This window comes from Maniola jurtina, chromosome 20, assembly GCF_905333055.1.
Source record: "Maniola jurtina chromosome 20, ilManJurt1.1, whole genome shotgun sequence".
Classification (NCBI taxonomy): Eukaryota; Metazoa; Arthropoda; class Insecta; order Lepidoptera; family Nymphalidae; genus Maniola; species Maniola jurtina.
Genome location: NC_060048.1, coordinates 6,255,017 through 6,277,390, shown reverse-complemented (window position 1 = coordinate 6,277,390; position 22,374 = coordinate 6,255,017). Strand labels below are relative to the sequence as shown.

Sequence of the window (22,374 nt, the reverse complement as noted above, 5' to 3'; positions counted from 1 at the left end):
TATGGAAATATCACTTCAAATTACACGAATATTTAGTAACAAGATCGGTTTAATTTCCAGATGGCGACGCAGCAGAAAAAGAAGAAAGCTCGTGAGAAGCGCGGAACGCATACGTCGGACGCGGAACACAGGCGTCGTTAACGCACCTGACTGTGCCGGCCTCGGTCGACGCTACCACGAGTGTAATACTGCGGTAGGTACTAATCTTTCATTAATATTACACCTCGGAAAAGAAGAAGGCTCATGCGGAATGTGGAACGTATAAGGCGCCGTCCTATTGTCATCGCTCGTGCGATGATGCGTGCCTCCGACGAAAATGATCGCGCGGTGCGTGCGTTCAAACAAACTGTGTTCTACTGAATGTTCTATTGAAGATCACACGATGCGATGCGTTTATATTGTTTTTCATCACACGCTGAAATCACGTCGCATCATCGCGCGAGCGATGACAATAGGGCGGCGCCTACGTCGGGCGCGAAACGCCGGCGTCAGCGTGGCTGTGCCAGCCTCGGTCAGCGCTACCACGAGTGTAATACTGCGGTTGTGCGTTTGGTATCACTCTTACTAATATTACGCTTCGGAATAGAAGAATCGTGCGAAATGCGGAACGTATACGTCAAGTACGGAGCACACGCATTGTCAATGCACCTGACTGTGTCGGCCTCGGGTTACGCTACCACATAGTGTAATACTTTGGTAGGTACTACGCTTGGATTATAATTATTATTACGCCTCATAAAAGAAGAAAGCTCGTGAGAAGTGCGAAATTTACGTCGGTCGCGTAACACCGACGTTGTCAGCGCGCCTGACTGCGTCGGCTTTGTTAACGAGTGGAGCTTACTAATTACCACAGATTAATGTTTTGAAAAATATAATTACTACGCAGAGTAAATAACAAGCTAAAATTAACTAATCGACATAATTAAATGAATATCAGCGAAAATAAAAGATTATATCTTTTTGTCTTACTACTGCGTTTTTTCTTACTAAAAAGCTTATAAAGTAGGAATTAAGTCAGCTCAAAAATTTGATAATACATTAAATGTTTAATTTAATCAAATCAACATTATTCCGAATTCGAAGATCTAAAGTATGAATTAATTTTTCAGCCATGTCCGGGTCCAGCCCGGGACTCAAGGTCCGAGCAGTGTGCGGTGTACGACCGCAGGCCCTTCCGAGGGAGGTTCTACACGTGGGTGCCGTATGTTGACGGTGAGTTCAATAAGTATTAATTAAGTATGTTTCTCTGATAAAATAGGGAGAAGAGGGAAGATAACTCCCCTTTCTCCTAACTAAGAGTTGAGCTTCTACATTTGTACAATTAATGTACGACAGCTTTGTTCTTATAAGTAGAAAGTCCCAGGTTCATTCCCAAGGGAAATTTATAAACTTCAAATTTCAGAGCAGATACTCCGGCCGTAGCTAGTTACCGGAAAAGTTACCGTGTAAAAGCCAATTAGGGTATGGAAAGGGTTTGGACTTTTGGAGTTAGAACTGTCATGCTGCCTCTTCCCGTCTGGGAGAGCGGGCTAACTTAATTCTGGGATTTTTAGATAGTGATAGATTATTATCATTATCTAAAAATCCCAGAATTTAAGGAAGGTAAGGAGTAAGGCAGAGAGAGACCTCTCCTCTAGATTTTTAGCAATTCTTTCATCTTTTCCAGGGAACGCCCCTTGTATCCTAAACTGCCGGCCTCGCGGTCAACAGTTCTACGCATCACTAGCTTTAGTAGCCGACGGCACTCCCTGTACGAAGCCTGGCTTCCGAGCGATATGCGTGCAGGGTTCCTGTAAAGTAAGTCAGTTCAGTCATTACTAAAATTAATTGACAATATATTAAATACACCCCATTTAATATTTTGAAATTATAAAGAAAAACACAGGAGAGGAAAACGATATTTAGATTGAACAATGATTGAATCTATTCCTTACAGGTTACATTTTTAGAAGAGCGCCATCTAGTGGCGAGTAGCTCAAATTTAAGCAAACTTTTCTCTTGCTTTCTTACTGAGCTTTAAAGAGGTAAAATCATGAAACTAGGTGTGGGTAAAATACTGAAATACTCTTGCATGGTGATAAAATTCACCGTTTCACCGACAAGTCACCGTACCTTTAAAAATTATATTTTATTTATATTTATATTTAGAATTATTCTCATATAAGTGAACATTGTTCTTCTGAGAAATAAACTCTTTAAACCTAAAATTCGTCAATATTTTACTTAGTTACTTAATCGAGATTCATGTGATAATTTATTTATTTTTATGATAATCTGGATGATTGCCTACGTTCGCGTATATTGCACTTTTTAAAAATCCCTGGGAAGTCTTTGATTTTCCGGGACAGAAATTAGTCTATGTTCTTCCCCTGGTTGTAAGCTATTTCTGTAGTTACCAAGTCTATGATTGGCAATTTTGTTGGCGTTGATTTTAAAATCCCATAGGAACTCTTTGATTTTCCAAAACAAAAATTTCCTTTTACGGGATGCAAGATAACTCTGTACCTTTCTTCAAAATAGGTTTAACAGATGGCCTTAAAAAAGCTAGAAGATAAACACATAGATATACACCGCATGTTCACTCCTAATCGATTTCTACCGGGAATCGATCCAGGGATCCAGTATACACACATATACAATTCGCGCTGACTAGGTACGCCAAGAAGATCGTAAGTCTTTGGATCACCATCATTATGATCATCATCATCATCATCAACCCATCACCGGTACACAATAATTGTTGAAAATTCTCTGAAGTGCAGGTTCCCTCACGATATTTTCCTTCACCGTTAAATCAAGACGTGATATTTTATTGCTTATAACACACTCTCAGGGAACCCCCGCCGAATCGAATAGGACTATTACTGCTTTGAATTGATTCTTTGTATTCAGTCCGAGTTATTTTTACCCGACTACGGCAAAGCCTAAAGGAAGGATTATGATTTTAACAATCTATATATGTATATAGGTTTGTATTTGTGTTGCAGTGCTGTTCAACTTTATCTTGTGTTGCTTACTTTGCTTGCAAACACACTTGCGAATATTGCATTATAAAGGTTTGCTGATGGCATGTACCTAAATCACAAAGATTACAAGTTTTAAGACCTAGGTACCTACACCTACCGTATATAATTACGATGATAGAAATATTCATGTAAATTGAAATATTGAAATTCGAAATGATATACTAATAGTTAAAGCTCTTTTGAAACAACTAGGTAATGACAGGCAATGATTAGTAATTGCAAGGTTTCTAATCAAAACAGCAGCAATCAATTGACCAATGCACTCTAATACTTAAATTAAGTATAGAGTTCGTGATAACTGATAACGGTTAATTTGTGTTTACAGTAATAAACCATTTTTAGTCAACCATTTTATTAAATGCCAGATGATGCATAGGTACGACTTCATCTGCGTGGATTTAGGTTTTAAAAATTCCGTAGTAGGTAAAACTTTGATTTTCAGGATAAAAATTAGTCTTTGTCACTCTCCAAGTCTTTAACTAAAATGACGTCAATCGCTTCTTCGTTGTGGTGTGATTAAAGGACAAACCACCGAATAAAATTATTTTGTTATTTTTATGTCAGTGCATATCGCCTAATCAAATTGTTGGATGAATATTTTATTTTTAGGAAATGTTCAAACACAGGGCAAGAGAATATTAAGAATATGATATAGTTTGCAAAGCGCATTCGCTGTACGTGACTCCCGGAGTCGATTACTATATTAATTATAGATTTAATCATATCACTGTATTTTGATTTTTTTAAATATCGCTTCTTAGTTCTGTGAGCGATGCGACTAAAAACGATTCAAAAAGCCCAATTTTATATTTGTAGTATATGTGGGAGGTAGTATCCTACGCTATCTCTCATTTTCATTTCACAAAAAAAAAAATAGAATGCAGGTTTAAAATTTATTTCTAGATTCCATATTCAAAGATCTGATTTGCTAAGCTCTAGGCGTGACTGGTTGTCTAGCTCCAGACGTGCAGCCCCGCGTGGCCTAAAGCCATGATTTATCGTGCAGCCAGACCACACAATCGCTAATATGATAACTTGAAATACGTTGCCTTCAATCTGTTATTTAATATTCTATTGAAGAAAATTTTATTCGAGTAATATTAATTTATGACAATCTTTGCTTACGAATTTCGAAGCGCATAGGTATTATAACTGTGGACGAGTTTTTAATGCTTGAAAGTTTTATTATGTTAAGAGGGCTCTCTCCGTCACTCGTTTCATACAATCGTAGTTCCAATTTCATTTGAATATTAAGCAACCAAAGTCCATAAAATTTTGCAGACATATTCTAGAAACTCACTGACTCACAGAGTAACTGACTGACTGATCTATCAACGCACAGCTAAACTATTGGACAGATAATGCTAAACTTTGGCACGAAGATAGCTATCATGTCCTAGACATGCGCTTGGATGCGAAAGGATTTTTGACAACTCAAACTCTTGGCGGTAAAATAGTGGTTTGCAACTTGTGTAGTCCAGACAAAGTCTCTAGAATAAGCTAGTTTTACCATAAAATATTATTTAGCCAGCGTTGGCTCCAGGCCTTAACTGTACAATAGATCAGTTGGCAGTATTTGACAGTAATTGTTGTGGATTGCTGCAGATCGCCACGGATTTCACACAACCATTTAACATAGACCTTCTATTCTTCATACTTGGCGATTCAATTTTAAAACTTCCACGGATCTAAGCGGCTGGTGCTTCAACTATCACAGTTTATTTTAAACAACTCCTCCTCCATTATTTTGTATGTGTGTGGTTATTTATTGCCGTGTAATATTGTCACTTGTTCCACGAAATAAATTGTGAGAAATTGTTCTAAGTATAGATTGGAATTCTGCTTTTGTAATACAGGAATTGCTAAATAAAATGGAACTTAGTTTGAATAAGACTCCTCCTGATTTAATTAATTTGATCAAATTACAACCAGGAAGAATCTATTCCATCATTTTCCACCGTCTCCATATAGTCTGTGGTCTCCATATTTTCTCTATATTATAAACTCTGGTCTCCATATAGTATTGTCTTCATATAATCTGTGGTCTCCATATTGTAATTAAATACATCGCAAGACACGCGTTGCGTTCTTACAATAATATGTAGCATTTATGTCATCAAATGTCAGTGAATATTACCTACTAGCCCGCGACTTCGTTGAAAATCCTGTGGGAACTCTTTGATTTTCCGGAATAAAAAGTTGCCTATGTCAACTTCCAGGATGCGCTACCTCTGTACCCATATAAATCGGTTAAACGGATGGGCCTTTATAAAACCTGTGGGAACTCTTCGATTTTTCGGGATAAAGTAGCCTCTGTCATTCCCCGGGATATAAGCTAACTCTGTATCTCATCAAAATCGGTTAAACTGTTGGGCCGTTAAAGTCTAGCAAACAGACAGACACACTTTCACATTTATAATATTAAGTATGGAGTATGAATATAGATGCAAACTTATGGATTGCTCCCAAAGGTAAGGAATGCGTAAAGCAGATGATCGAAATTTCACACAAACATTCGTTGTGCGGTAATGGGCAGCAGATGTATTGCTTATCGTTACGCGCTTCACTCGCTAGGCCTAGATACTGCAATCGCTCCTAGGTGATAGCTATACATAATATATCTCGTTAATCTCTTCAAATCATTGAACCAAAATTAATACAATAGAAGAGCTACTATGCTATTATAAAGGCGAAAGTTTGTACATATGTGTGTCTGTGTATGTGTCGTATGTTTGTTAATCTTTCACGCAAAAACTACTGGTCAGATTTAGCTGAAATTTGGTATGGAGATCGATTATACCCTGGATTAACACATAGGCTATTTTTATCTCGGAAAATTAATTCTAGTACTTATCTACTTGATTTTAAAATGGGTTTATATACCAAAATCTGTATACCGGATCCTTGATCCTCTAATCAAAAGCTTATCAAAAGATAGTCGATCGTTAACCGAATCGAAGTCGAATCTCCCAAATTAGCCAAATAGTTTCTATAGTACTACCTAGTATAATTTTTGGTCTTCGTATAGTTACACTATTATTGTTTGAAGCTATACTCATAAATGTAAATTTTATTTTTTCAATGGAATTAAACCTGAGGACTGCCAACTCAGATTTTTTTATTGATGACAAGTTTGCGCTTGATAGCGATCTCATCTGATGGCTGGTGGTTTGGCAAGTGCCTAAAGAAACCTAGAAAAACTGTTTTATGTACATGACAGTTGTAAAGAATAAATCCATACAAATCATACCTAATTGGAAGCTTGAGATAAGTGGGGCGATTTTCTTATAGTTGTACCGCTTGACTAACTAAGATGACTCGTGCGGCAGGGTGCGAGTTGCACTTAGATTAAGAACTATGATAAGTGATAAGTATAGATTGTTACGGCTATACTCACGTAGTTAGGTAGTCACAGAAATCCAAATAATACTAAATCGATGTTAGGTAGTCGATGTAAGCGTGACTAATTTCGAACCCATCCGGATCCTTTTTCATAGTGACTCAGCTCGCTGCGCGTCGCGAGTTGCAGGAGGGTGAATACCGTGGTAATTCTTTGATTTTCCGGGATAAAAAGTTTATTATGTCAGTACTTCCAGGATGCAAGCTACCTCTGTACCAAATTTCATATACACCGGTTAAACGGATGGGCCTTTAAGAATCCCGTGGGAACTCTTTGATCTTCCGGGATAAAAATTAGCCTGTGCCCCTCCCCGGGATATAAGCTAAACTCTGTACCAAATTTCGTCAGAATCGGTTAAACTGAAAACTTGAAAAGCTAGCAGACAGACAAACGGACACACTTTCGCATTTATAATATTAGTATGGAAGTATGAATAAGAGAACGACACTCAATCCCACTTAATAACCAATCTACCTATCCGTATAATCTGTTGATAAAATAATTTACTTGGCGACTTTGTTAATTGTCACAAAAGATCTTACAATTTTGGACATATAACAACGTTGCTAAGTAACCTATCGAAAGATTGCAGATAGGATTGATAATAATTTAGGTACTAAGAGAGATAGACAGGTGCACATACGCATTTATAACATACAACTTCATTGGCAAGCAATAAAACTGTACGTTGTTTTAAAACATGGAAACGATTTGTTTTCCAGTTTCGCCCACACACCAATTAGTAAACTGATTAACATCGTTGTTAGCCTTAAGTTATGAGATATTAGAAACGGTATATTAGGTAAATTACTTATTAATATAGACTTCTACGAGGCAACTGATAGCTGAGTGTAAAATTAATGGTTATTTATCGAGCATTATAATAGGTACGTTTATCTCGTAAAACGTTAAGTATAATATTATGGAGAGTAATGAAATCCTTAAGTACATGGGTACTTTCTTTGTCGGCAAAGTCGAACCACTCGTCAATTTCTGAGTGAACCAGAGTGATTGAGCTTTCGGTTTGATCCTGAATCGGCATTCTTCAAATATTAGATATTTGAGCACTAGGGTCGTAGGTGAAGCCTCGAGTTTATAACTTTGACATCTACAAGTACAGAAGAGATTCAAAGTTAGATTTATCGTCATACCAAAATAGAGTTTTAACATTTTACGTGAACTGTTACATTCATACCTGCTAGTGATTACCTAAGTCTATACGGGTGACCCACATAATATGCTATCATATTATTATTATTAATGGAAACTAAACATCCTTACCTAAATATCAGCCAAAACCAAACTTAACTACGAAGGCGCGGCTGTTGGTAGTTTTTCTTACTTTACGTCCTTAACAGGGTTCTCTCTGTCACTTACTCCATACAATCGTAGTTTCAATTCCATTTGAATATTAAGCAACCAAAGTCCATGAAATTTTGCAGACATATTCTAGAAACTAATATCTGTGTCTGTGGTGTTTTAGATTTTTCTAAAAATTTTAAAATTACAGGGGCTCAAAGATTTGTATGTGAATTTTTAAGACCGCGTAACTTTGAAACCGAATATTTTAACAGAAATCTGGAAAACCACAGACATAGATATTAGTTTCTAGAATATGTCTGCAAAATTTCATGGACTTTGGTTGCTTAATATTCAAATGAAATTCAAACTACGGTTGTATGGAGCGGGTGACGGAGAGACCCCTCTTAAAATTGTCAAAGTGGCTTCTTGAATAAATTGTCTTATACCTAATGGTTGTATAATAAAATTCTAAATCTAAAATGTGAGTTGGCGACAGTAGACAGGCGCCAAAACCATCTTGTAAGCTCTTGTTCATCTCGTACTTGCACCTTATACTTACGAGCAGTTCTTAGTTATTTAGGTACGAGATTTTGTATAGAACATATCCAAATACCAATCCAGACAAGGAATTTATCGCATCTCAGAAATGTAGGAATAACAATGTAAAATGTAAGTAACAACTGGAAACCTACTTGAAGACTGTCTTAATTGGCACGCAGTTTTGCAACTTTTTTTACATAATATTAATAGATACCCTGCTGTGCGGTTTTTACCTATCACATATAATAAAATTTTAGCTTTTTCCTAACATCCTTCTTACCTTTTTCTAGACATACCTATCGTACATCGCTGTCTAGATCTGATACATGTCGTGGATACAAAATACATTTTAACAATAACAAAACAGGCCCAACGAGTAAGTCATTAAGGGCTTTAACACACTCGATACGTTTAGCATTGCAGCGATCGGTGATTTGTACTCGCAATAAAAATCACTTTTCAGAAGTTAAGCGTACTTATTTTTTTTTTGTATTATAGGTACAAGATTAAATATAAGTACTACGAGAATATAATTATAATACTAGACGAATAATCAGAAAATTGACATGGTAGTCACAAAACGCGCCATTTTTTTAGCGCGATTGAATGGTAGAGGTGGTTAAAACGCAGTTGGATGGAAACAAATTTAAAAAAAATACCGCCGTGGCGTATTAATATTTTTTTTCAAAAAAGTTACAGTTACTGTCACTCGAGATAACGTAAGGATTCTAACGATACCCCATTCATTCAAATCGGTTTAGCTGTTCAAAAGTTATGGTGGAATAAAGAAATTTACGTACATACATACACATACTAACCCTGAAAACATACACTCGTTTTTGGACAATTGATTAAAAAGCGCTAATCGTTGACAATAAAAGTATCGAGTGTACCAAAGCCCTTAAAACTATTTTTAAGAATGTTTATAAAATGCCGTAAATAAATCGAATTCGCGTCCCAATTAACAGCAACATGTGTCCAACAATGCGAAACAGGCTGTTCTCAAATACCGATACAAAAAGCTGGGATTTTTTCCCATCCAGCCAATCCAGCCATACAACCAATCAAAGGATGTTCTCATTACTGGGTAATAGCAATTTGAAATTGAAATGTATTGAATCGTGTTCAGGGTTACCATTTATTTCTAAAAAAAAGAGGACACCGTAAAATATTTATTTAAAAATCAATATCCAGGTTTTATTAAATCACAAAATAAAATAGTAATCAACCTATGGTGAACATTGTGTAAATCGAAATTTCAAGATGGCAAGTTGGGCGAGATAATGTAGGAAACCCTACCAGCGCAGTGGGACTACGCTAAATTGAAGAAGAATAATGGACCTTTTGTGTCGTTACTACATACATACTACGAATTTCTTTAGAGATATTAATGTTACTAAATACATTTAATAAATATTTTTTTTAGATAAGTACTAAATTATTTTTCATCTGATCTTGAAGTTACAGTTAAATTAATACTAAAAATTCTCCCGTCGTCGTTCTAACTTCCGGGACAACTGATGAAAATACTAGTAGCCGGTTAAAAACGGTCAAAAGTAATAAACTCTGGGTTAAAACCGAGTACATGCATGGACGTAAAGATAATTTTTGATACCATGGGCACCCTAACCGCGACGCATAATGAAAGAGCAGCTGTGTGCCGGCGGGCGACAAATTAATTGTAGCTAATGACAAGTCGGCGCTCTTGATCCGCAGTGTGCTTGTTAGTTCCTTCTATCGCCTGCTTATTAGCGTACTGTGGCATTGCCTAGTGCTCTCCAGTTGTGCAGTGTACAATTTGAATAGGAACGAGTCCTTCTATAAGTACGCTACTCGTCGAGGATTATACTGTCATTGTGTTAGGTATGCGGTTACACACTCATCCGATCCGAGTCCGTGAAAATACGATATAAAAAACCGGCCAAGTGCGAGTCAGACTCGCACACTGAGGATTCCGTATTCGGGTATTTTTACAACATTTTGCACGATAAATCAAAAACTATTTATTATACATAAAAATAAATAAAAATCCGTTTTAGAATGTACAGGTAAAGCCCTTTCATATGATACCCCACTTGGTATACTTATCTTATTTTGAAAATTGAAACACTTTTTTTTTAATGATGTAACCACAAATTCGCAGTTTTCAGATTTATATCGGTGCGCGAGTCTGACTAGCACTTGGCTGGGTTTTTTATTTATTTATTTGCGCTCGCAGCAGTGACTGTGGCAATACTGACTGTAAAACCTATCGTTTAATATAGCGTATGATACCCATGGAACTATCATCCATCACACCGGTACTCCGACATGGAACATCAACATTTATCTATGCAAAATTATAAGTGTCAGGTGAACTGTAATTGCAGAGCGACGGTGTAACGGTCGCCTCATTGGGAGCCTATCTAGTAGCATTTTACATCTTCATTATTAATATTAACCGTTACCGAGACCCCAACATTGATCCAGTGATCTATAACGAGGTACCGTGAACTTAATGATACAGATTTATTGCCTTGAGCTTGCAACTTTGTTAGCTTCAATGAAGATGTCACAATACCTACTAGATATATTTTTAATTAGTATGTGCACTCGTCATAAACTACAACTTGAATACTGAAAAAAATGTATTTTTCTCAACAATGAAACATCTATGAAAAAAACCTTAAAAAAGAGAATAAACTAATTACATATTACATTATTATAAGAATCATCACTAAAATATACTAGCATAGTTTTTGGGTTCCGTACCTCAAAAGGAAAAACGGAACCCTTATAGGATCACTTTGTTGTCTGTCTGTCTGTCTGTCCGTTTGTTTTATATTTTCCATAGCGCGCTTTCTAGCGCTCGTCACAAAAACCTAGTTTGGTGCTCGTTTGATTGAATATTATCCTATAAAACTCAATGAAATGTGAAAATGTTCTAAAAACATTTTGTATTCTTAATTCTGTATAACATCAGCTTTCAGAAAAATGTGTAGTTTTAAAGTCAAAGATTTACATACAAAACTGGGTCTGTCAAGAACCCTTGGAGCGCAAGTCTGACTCGCACCAGTTTTTTAAAGAATATTAGCCAAGTTTCTCATGCTGACTAATACTCTCCTTTCCTCTCCAACTAAGCGTAAAGCTTGTGTTAGGTACGCACAACAATTATAGTGCAACGGGTGGGGTTTGAAATGGCGATCTTTCGGATTTCAGTCCGGTCCTTTCTATCAAAGCTCTAAAGTTGTTTTATACATGTATATTTATTTTTAACATAATCTTAAAAGGTTCGGGCGCAGAACGTGAGTGCTCGATCAGAGTGGCTAATTGGTAAATTACATCGACAATTTCGCCTCATGCTGATCTTTGACTCACCACGTGCGCTGGCAGCACAATTAAAACGGGAGATAAATCCTAATCTATTCTTATCCAAGGATAAGCTTTTTGTTAGTCATCCTATACATACCTACTATTAGCACAGTTTTTTAGTATTACATTATTTAATTATTTACATTTATTTATGTAAATAATTAAAAAAATTAATGTTTTTAGCATTACATTATTTAATTATTTACATATTTATGTTTTATATATTTTAATAAACATTAATGTCCTATATACTTGCACCTTCTACCTCTAATATCTATAGCTATAGCTTTTGCACTATTTTGGTTGCCTGGAAGAGATCGCTAGGTACCAATAAGGGCCGCCAAATTGTATCCAGGTACCTACCTATATTTTGTTTTGCTTTGTATGTGTTTTTTCTGTATTAATTTTCTGGTGTACAATAACAGTATATTCACTTATTTCATTGATCAATTGATCTACTGTGTGGATTTTTATTCAATTCACCATCCTATTACAATTACAATCTGGGTATCTTTGAAACAAGAGTGAATAGGCACTTTCTAGGTAAACGCGTCCCGTCTTAGACCACATCATCACTTTCCATCAGGTGTGATTGTGGTCAAGCGCTTACCTATAGTGAATAAAAAAAAATCCTACTTTGTTGATTCAATTCATAATTATTGATTTAATGTAAAAAGGTAAATCAAATACACTGATTAGTTTTGAATACCCTTTAGTATTTGAGAATAATTGACTAAGAGTTCTAAAATTTTGTGCGATTTCCGCCTCATTCAAAATATCGGTAGTAATCTATTCTAAGTTCTAACTACTAAATTATCTTTTGCTGTATTCTTTGCAAGAACTAAAATTCTATTTCAGATATTTCTTAGTGATCGTCCCTATTACGTATGATAATCTTACACCCATACTTCATACACTTTACTGCAAAACTATTAAGATAAAATAATGTTATTATATAAATACAGGACGATAAAAGTTAATTGGATTTTCTAAGGGGGCATAATACTCTCATAGTTATTGATATTTGATTCGGTTATAACCATAGCGAGACTAGAAATGTTAGTAAGTAAAACATTTATTACTTGCTAACGATCGTTAAAGTTCCACGTTATTGTAGAGTTTACAAATTTACTGTTTTCTTGGGACATTCCTAGCTGAACTACAAGATCATATTTTATTGGTGTTTTCAAGATTAAATCCAGGAATCCGTAACCGATCCATGATCAGTTTAAAACCATTATGAAATTTTTCGTAATAAGTGATCCGTCTCGACGGAACTTTAGAGGAACTATTCCACTATAGATGATACATTGTTTTCGGTCCTGCCATAGAATCTCGATCGTATTGAGTCTACCACGCTGGCTGAGTGCGGATTGGCACAACTTTGAGAACATTATGGAGAACGCTCAGGCATGCAGTTTTCCTCGCGATGTTTTTCACCGTTGAAGCAAGTGATATTTAATTGCTTAAAACGCACATAACTTGAAAAGAGGTGCATGCCCGGGATTGGGGACCCCCGACCTCCAATCCTGAGGAGGGCATCCTAACCACTAGGCTATCACGACTTAAGTATATTATGTCACTACATAGTCACACTAATATTATAAAGGCGAAAGTTTGTATGTGTGTGTGTGTGTGTGTGTGTGTGTGTGTGTGTGTGTGTGTGTGTGTGTGTGTGTGTATGTTTGTTACTCCTTCACGCAAAAACTACTGGACGGATTTGGCTGAAATTTGGAATGGAGATAGATAATATCCAGGATTAGCACATAGGCTACTTTTTATCCCGGAAAATCAAAGAGTTCCCACGGGATTTCAAAAAACTTAAATCCACGCGGACGAAGTCGCGGGCATCATCTAGTATTAAATAAAACTTATCACTACTAAGCATTGAATAAAACTTATCACTATAAGTTTTATTCAATACTTTACAATATACTATCGAAAATTGATACAAGCCGGTAACCGTCGTCAAATTAAAGGGAGTAATAATAATATTACAAGCTTAATGAAAGCGAAAGTGCTACAACGAAGTTACTAAACGGCTTAAAAAATAACCAATTTTATGCCGTTTTAACCGAGAGTTAAATTATCGTTAAAGTAGATGGATATGCCTTTTTAATAAGAAGGATAATATCATATTATCGCCGCTTTTCAATCACGACTTTAATATTAATAATTTTTTTTTATTGAATGCAGCATACGACTAGTTTTTTACAAATAAACAGACAAGTGTGTGATTGCACTTATCTTGAAAAATATCTTTCACGAAATGTGTGCATAAATCCATGACTGCTGTTTGTTTTCGTACATTTGTTTTCCTTACAGTGTTTATAACAAATAAATGGTCAAGTGCGAGTCGGACTAACACAGGAAGGGTTCCGTACCATCGTAAAAAAATAATAACTTTAATTTTTTTTGTGATGTGAGCACATAACATTCACGGTTTTCAGATTTTTCCCTTTACTTGTACTATAACCTAAGTTTCACGATTCTAGGTCAACGGGAAGTACCTATCCATTCTTTCTTTTCTTGACAGACGATAGACAGACAGACAAACAACAAAGTGATCATATAAGGGTTCCTTTTTTCCTTTTGAGGTACATAACCCTAAAAAAGTACCAACCGGGGCATAAATAAACATATTGGTTATAACGAATTTCCGAAAATATCTGACACACCGAACCGATATTTTACGAAAACTCCGCCTCCAGTTCTTTGTGTTATTTACGAACAACAAACAAAAACTTGTTTATTTGTGGGTCATTGACTTAATTAGATTTACGCGCTGTAAACTCCCAAATAAATTGTAATCGCTAAATTAATCTACATAAATCTAATTATTGCATTGTCCGAAAGAATTTAATTGCATTAAGTAACAAAAAAAAAAAAAAGAAATAGTTAATGGTCACTATTTTAGATCTAGTATGTAAGTTATGTTTGAAGGTCTAGGTATGTGTTTTTAACCCGACTGCGGCAAAACCAAAAGGAAGGGTTATGATTTTAGCAGTCTATTTAACTATAGGCACATAATTAGTTGCTTATGATGCAGCCTAAGGTACGGAACGCGCTTGTCCGGTGCCTAGGAATATAACGTGGGCGTATTCTTAGAATGAGAATGGTTTAGACCTGGTCCACCACGCTGGCCAAGTGCAGATAGACAAACTTCACACGCCTTTGAGTATTTTATAAAAAACTCTGCAGCATGCGAGTTTCAAATGAAGGATCTTTAAAACTTGCTCAAAACGCACGTAACTTCGAAAAGTTAGAGATGCGTGTCCAAGATCGACCCACATACCTCTCGAATCAGATACTAACTTCTTAACCACTAGGCTATCGCCGTTTCGTCTATTAGGTACACAATAATAAACCTAAAGTTACAATCATTTTGTTGTGCTGTGATAACTTTGATTACTGAAAATAAAATTTCATCACTGATCTCAATCAATCAATCCACGTTATTTCTATCAAAATCTATCTATCTATTTATTAGACTCTATAATTCACTTAAGTACTGATTGACTAACAAATTATTGACTAGATGTTGAATGACAAATATCTGGAGATTAAGAAACCTTATCATTACAGTCGCTCAGATTACCGGCTAGTTAAATCAACAGTCAGGTACTATTTTGATTACCTCAATAAGTCTGTATGTAATTACCTTTGAATTTGTAACTCGTTCGAGGAAGCGAAATGGAGGTTCGTGCAACCAATCAAGCAAAAATACTGGCTAGATTATGTTGCACTCACTTATTATTGTAATTTTAATATTAAGTACTGTTTATTATTAAATAGGTATTTCACGTACGGATCCAATTTCATTAACAGAAACTTGATCGTTTAATTGTCTCTTTTGTACCTATCTAGTCCTATAATACAATGTTCTACCAATTGCTTCTTTGATTTACTCATGCATGATAATATTTATTTTTTAATATATTTTAATAACGTTTATTTTAAAATTCAAAAGTAAGGGAATTATGTGTCGAAATAAGGAGTGTAAATAATTATAACAATTACAACATACCTACCTATCTACCTCTAAAGTACAAAAGCTTAAAATCCGACTACTCTTTTGAAAATATCTTCAAGCAAGACTGTTTAATTTTTTTCTGTACAAATTATGTCATATTCAAATACCTAGTAATTGTTTTAGCGGTGAAGGAAAATATTGTGAAGAAACTTGCATGTCCAGGAGTTCTCCATAACGCTCTCAAAGATGTGTTAGTCTGTCAGCGCTTGTCTAGTGTGGTGGACTATTGCCTAACCCCTTCTTATTCTGAAACGAAACCCGTGTTCATTCATGGTCGGTGATGGATTGAGATGATGATAACGAGTACTGTATTTTCGTTATAATAATTTTTCTAAATTCTACGATATCGACAGCACATTAATCAGGATTAACCCAATGCGGGCGACCCCACGATAGAATATTTACACATACGTACATGGTACATAATATACATTACATATACTATATATTATACATATATTATACAGTATATTATACAGTGTATTATACAGTATAATATGTAATGCATATAATATACATACTGTATATAATATACAGTAAGACAGTACTGACTGTTAAAACACTACCTTCCCTTTGTTTGATTGTAGACGGGCAGAAATGCACGAAAATGGAGTCGACTTTTAATTACAACCAGGCCAACCAGGCAAATTAAATTGAAAATACAACCGAAGTGCCGCGCCGTGTAACCGATCAAAATGTTTACCTACCGACATTCTTGTGTCACAGAAATGTGTCAGTTTTACATACAGACAATCCAACAATCGCGATAAGATAGCTCCGACAAATAATACGCCAATTAAATGTTTTCCACGATGTCTTTGAGCTGCCATAATCATAAATACTAGAGGCGATGATGACCCGTAAAACTGCCTGACCGGTGAACAAGACGACTAGTCATGTTTTTACTAACCCCCGACCCAAAAAGGGGGGTGTTATAAGTTTGACGTCTGTGTATCCGTGTTTCTAAGTATCTGTCTGTGGCATCGTAGCTCCTAAACTAATGAACCGATTTTAATTTTGTTTTTTTGTCTGAAAGGTGGCTTGATGGATTGTGTTCTTAGCTATAATTTACACTTGTCGTAGTAAACATGAAATATTTTGACTTATAATATCTCTATCTTTGTTTTAATATGATTAAGATCTTCATATCGTCTAAAACGTGATAGCATGGCAAAAATCTATTAGCTCTGAATTTAATCATTGGTTTGTTCCTTCGTTGTACAATAATAGTACATTTCAGTCAGTCTTTTATACATCTTGCATATTTCGGTTTTGCCTCTTTTTTGACATCTAATAGAAATAGAGATATTTTTTATTCAAATTAACTTTTGCAGATACTTTTGAATCTTCAAATGGCAATTGACGAGGTCGCCACCTCTATGGCCCTTAGCTCAATGGGTTTTCCACGATGTCTGTGACACACAATTTGAGGCTTTAGAAAAAATAATAATTTTTGGGTCAATATCGCGGTAAACTTGTTTGGTTCATATTTCATAAGCAAGGGAAATTTGATATGACTACTTGCTTGCGTGAAGATAAATGTATTTTGTAATAGCTACACATATCATTTTACATTTAATAACAACAGATTTATGTGACATGTAAAATTAATAATTTCGTATTATGTAAGTACTTATATTAATAACAATTTAAGTATTTTAAACAAAAATTAGGTACTTATACGTCACAATTCAACATAAATGCATGTCAACTAAGTAAATAGACCTGAGATACAAGCCATCTCTATACTAAATTTCATCAAAATCGATGAAATGCGGCCGTGAAACGTTAGTAGAAGACAGAAAATACATTTTTCAAAATATTTTTATTCAATTATACTTTTACAAGTGCTTTTGAATCGTCAATATCATAATACATAATCTACAATGGTTCGGAATGCCGTTCGTACCGAGAAGAATCAGCAAGAAACTCGGCGGTTGCTCTTTTCAAGTATTTTATTAACAGGTATATTATGGATTATTTATTGGATACTATTAACCTATTTCCTTTAAGCTTCTATGATAACCGAAACCAATTTCTTAATAAGCTTAATGGGGCATGTAAGATTAGTAAGTAATCATGTTCAGTGGGATTAGTTTCACATATCCAGCAGTGACAGTGTACACTGCATATGGATGGAAAGGCACTGTCCTGCCTTATTGATTTCTGAGCGTAGCATGAGTGTAGACTGTCGATTTTCTAACTCTAAGATCTGATGCACGGGTACAGCGCTTATTTTTACCTTCAAATAAAACAGTTAACAATACTATCACTTAAAAAAAGAACCAGCAGATAATTTCATAGTTAAAATATTACCGTAGTTTGTGTTAATTTTGCATACCAAATATTATGCGTGAATTGTCAAAGGCACGCACACGCATTCCATAGACAATCCGTCATCTGTACCGTACCATAAACAAAACGGCTTATTTAGAACTAGATCATTACGGCTCATTCTTCTTACATCGTAATATCCCGTGATATTGCTCTAATTTTTCACTTTATGTTTAACAACCTGTGAACCTCTCTTTCGGGTGGTAATTTTGAAAAACTGAAAATTCTGAAAAAGTGTTGATTAGGCTACATAACTTCGCAGTTTACAAGATTCTCTATTTCCATGATTTTTTTTATTACTGACTCATCAACGCCCAGTCCTGGCCCTTAGGTAGCCCTTGAACCCAGAAAGCTGTTTCTATAAAGGTTTTCTTTATAATTCAGACAAAGAGTAAGACTGGATTTTTTAATTTCCCACGCTGTCGAAGCTGCGGGCGGTCGCTAGTTTTACAAAAAAATACCAAACTTTCATCACAAGAAATTACATTTCGTGCTCGGGACCAAACCCCAGACCTCACGGATAGGAGGCCGAAGAGTTAGTTCGGAGTTGCTATCAGCGCTCATAACGCCATGAAACATCATTAGCACGCATGAAAACTCATTAAAGTCCTAGACAAAACCAGATAGTCAAACAATTGGTGCATTTAAAACGTTGGCATAGATTAGCCATCCCATACCTAGGCGCCGACCGCTATCGACAAGTGTTAACGTATTGACCGAATCATTCTGAATCACGCGAACATGCCACGTTATTTATCATTCCTATCCGATTCACAAAATAATTACTCGAATAAATCATGGTATGTGCTACATTATATGGTAACATTTAAACATAATGTCATGATTGAAAATATAATTTCCTTAGATGCGTGCTCGGGATAGAACCCTGGACCTCTCGATTAGGAGACCGAAACTATCCCCGCTCATAGCACCATGAAACATCATTAGCACGCATGAAAACTCATTAAAGTCCTAGACAAAACCAGATAGTCAAACAAACGGTGCATTTAAAACGTTGGCATAGATCAACGATGATCCCATACATCGGCGCCAACCGCCTACCCACAAGTCACAGCGTAAGAATCACACTCCACACTGATATTATAAAGGCGAAAGTTTGTTTGTATGTGTGTGTGTATGTATGTTTATTACTTCTTCACGCAAAAACCACTGGACGGATTTGGCTGAAATTCGGAATGAAGATAGATAACATCTTGGATTAGCACATAGGCTACTTTTCATCCCGGAAAATCAAAGAGCTCCCACGGGATTTCGAAAAACCTATATCCACGCGGACGAAGTCGCGGGCGTCAGCTAGTATTGCATACAAAGGTTCGACGAAGTCATCTAGACAGTGCGGTAAGTGTGCAACAAAAGAAGGACCCGAGTTCGGATCTGGCCTAGGTAGCTATAGCCCCATGTTGAAGGGTCGTCGTAGTCGTCATTTACCCCGAAATAAAAGGCGTTGGACTACTGTGTTTTTCCGTATGCTGTGATCAAGTGTTAACGCATTGACCGAATCATCTGAATCATGCGAACACGCGGCGTTACTTAACATTCCTATCCGATTCACATAATAATTACTCAAATAAATCATTTGGTGTGCGCGCTGTTATTAAATATTCTCTAGGATTAAACGGTGCATGTGCGTCGATGCTATAAATAGCTTTATAATAGCCGCGTAGATGATAGAATCAGTGCTAATAATAACTGGATGTGTATTCTATTGTACATTTATCGTTTGTATTCTGAACATTAATCTATAATGTAGCGTGAGAGCGGTTACGCACTCATCCGATCCAAGTCCGTGAAAATACGGATCAAAAACTCGGACCGAACTCTGATATTGCTTACACTAATCTGATCTCTGATCCAAATCCAAGCTATTCAGTGGACATCTTTGACATAGTTACGCCTTACGATTTTAATCCGATGCACATCCGAGATATTCTCACGGATGACCGAGAGAACTCGGATGCCGGAAGTCGGAACTAGTGCGTAAGCTACCATACAAATCCTTCGACTACTTCGGAACCACAGATTAGGGATTTTTTTCGCTGATCTGTTTTCGGAACGTATTTTCACGGATTCGGATCGGATGCAGTGCGTAATCGCCCTTATAACCACAGAGTTCGGAATCAGCTATTTATATTAGAACCTACTAATACCATCAAGGTTGGTAATTAGAATGCATTGACCGAAAGTTAAATAATAATCAATACTTATGTTATAAATGAGAAACTATAGGTATGTCTGTTATTTACCTTTTCACGGCCCTTACTTTCCGGATTTGACGAGGTACAATTTATATAGCTTGCGTCTCGAGAACGGACAAAGGCTACTTTGGGGCTCCGAAAATCAAAAAGTTTTCACAGGGTTTTTAAAACCTAAATCCACGTGATCGAACGAAGTTCATCTAAGAGATACAGGCATAATCTACCTTCTTTGCACAGATATACGTTGCATATTAGGGACGGGCTAGATAGAATACTTATTATCCCGGAATCAAATAGTTTCTACGGGATTTTTAATAAAAAAATTTCAAAAGAAAAATAAAACCGACTTCAAAAACCAAAAACACTAAAAAGTAGAAAATAATTTTTGTTTAGCTACACATGTAATGTACCTAGGTATGAAGTCGAGCGAGCATATTAAAACAAAATTAGAAATCCAAGAGTGAAGCTCGCCCGACTTCATACCTAGGTACATTACATGTGTAGCTAAACAAAAATTATTTTCTACTTTTTAGTGTTTTTGGTTTTTGAAGTCGGTTTTATTTTTCTTTTGAAAATTTTTTATTTCACAATTTTTAGTGGCCCCACTGTACTATAATATGCTATGCCCAGTTAAAACCCTACTGTTTACTAAGCTATTACACTGATCGCGAGCAATTTGCTCTTATCCATTGAGGAGTTCTGTTCTCCATCTCCGAAGATATTCATCAGATCTTCACCAAATTTATATGGGACCACCTGCACAGTATACCCTTTCAAATAAAAAAAAAATTTCCAAATCGGTCCAGGGGTCTTTGAGTAATCGGGGAACATACATAAAAAAAAAAAAAAAATTAAAAAAAAAAAAAAAAAAGATCCCGACGAATTGAGAACCTTCTCCTTTTTTGGAAATCGGTTAAAAACGTAAATCCATGCGGACGTCGCGTCGCGGGCCTCAACTAATTGTGTTATAAAGCTTCTTTGAATATCGTATACCTTCTATAATAAATATCACCAGGAAATCTGTCTGTTGAGAACTAGAATAGGTCTGTCTAGGTATCCATATATTAAACAAGACCACTTAACGCTTTTGAGTGGCGACCTTTGTGAAAAAAATGCGACATTGTGTTTCGGGCGGTAGATCGAGATAAGATCAAAACAATTTCGTTAGGCGCCAGTTTTGGTAAATTCGTTAACTATTTCCGACCAAGGTCGCGAGTTCATCGCGCCGAATAGGGCAACATCTTTAAATGGAGAGGTACCCATTCAGAGGCCGCGAGAATTTTTACAGCATAAAAAGTGAAAAACATTCTTTTTTTGTTTTTTAATAGTAGCTATACATTTTTATACACTATCTCTTATGGTAGCTATACTGACTTGTACCTAATTTAAGCTTTTATTTATACTTACCGACAATTTTTAAGCTCCTTTGGCTGAATTTGTCGAAAGGCATGGAATGTCAATTAGCTTATTAAAGATAAAGCATCAAAATCATTATTCCATTAGCTACAACATTGTACTTAGGTTGTAGCGTGGTGTACAAGATTGCAATTTTTTCTCTTTTTTTTTTTATCTGAGACCAATCTTATTTCGACAACATCCAGCTATAGACGGTGCGATGCTAGATCTAATTTTATTTCGATTTTCCTATAACTGTACAAAAAATATATTTTGTCGTTCATCTGCGATCGGCGTAGTTCTTGCTTAGTGGCTTAGATTGGCTATTAATAAGTGATTAAGGGCATGCCACGATGTTTATCTAAGATATCTAATCATCTTAAAAACACAAATAGCACTTCCAGTATTTCATGCTGTCGGTACTGCCATTGACCTCTATACCAACACAAGTACGTTGGACTTGCTATTGCTTGCCTGGTTTTGAACAATTTGAAGCAACTTCATCATCTATCGCAATTTTGGCGTTGATAGCAGCAGTGAGCGTCGTGTGAGCTTCAGCAATTTCAGTATCTGGCATGCTCGGCGGGGTGCGTTGAATCGGCACAAAAAATACCCATCATTTTGTATAACACACCATATCCAGCGTAGTACTAGTCCATATCTGTGGTGCCATGAAAATGGTCGAATTACGTTAGCTACGTGACATGATTTATGAGGCGGCGAACTGTCATTCTGTTGATCTTTTTATGGGAAATCTTTACTTTGTGATACCGCAAC

General features: G+C 36.0%; 1 protein-coding gene across 2 annotated transcripts in view; it reads left to right on the top strand.

The window, feature by feature from the left end:
- Positions 1-22,374, top strand: part of LOC123875434 (thrombospondin type-1 domain-containing protein 4-like) — a 180,069-nt gene that overhangs the window by 106,327 nt on the left and 51,368 nt on the right. For both annotated transcript variants that reach the window (XM_045921254.1, XM_045921253.1), the window contains exons 5-7: positions 61-193; positions 1,110-1,212; positions 1,667-1,797. In XM_045921254.1, the coding sequence (XP_045777210.1) occupies positions 61-193; positions 1,110-1,212; positions 1,667-1,797 (367 nt within the window). The remainder of the gene's footprint in view (positions 1-60; positions 194-1,109; positions 1,213-1,666; positions 1,798-22,374) is intronic.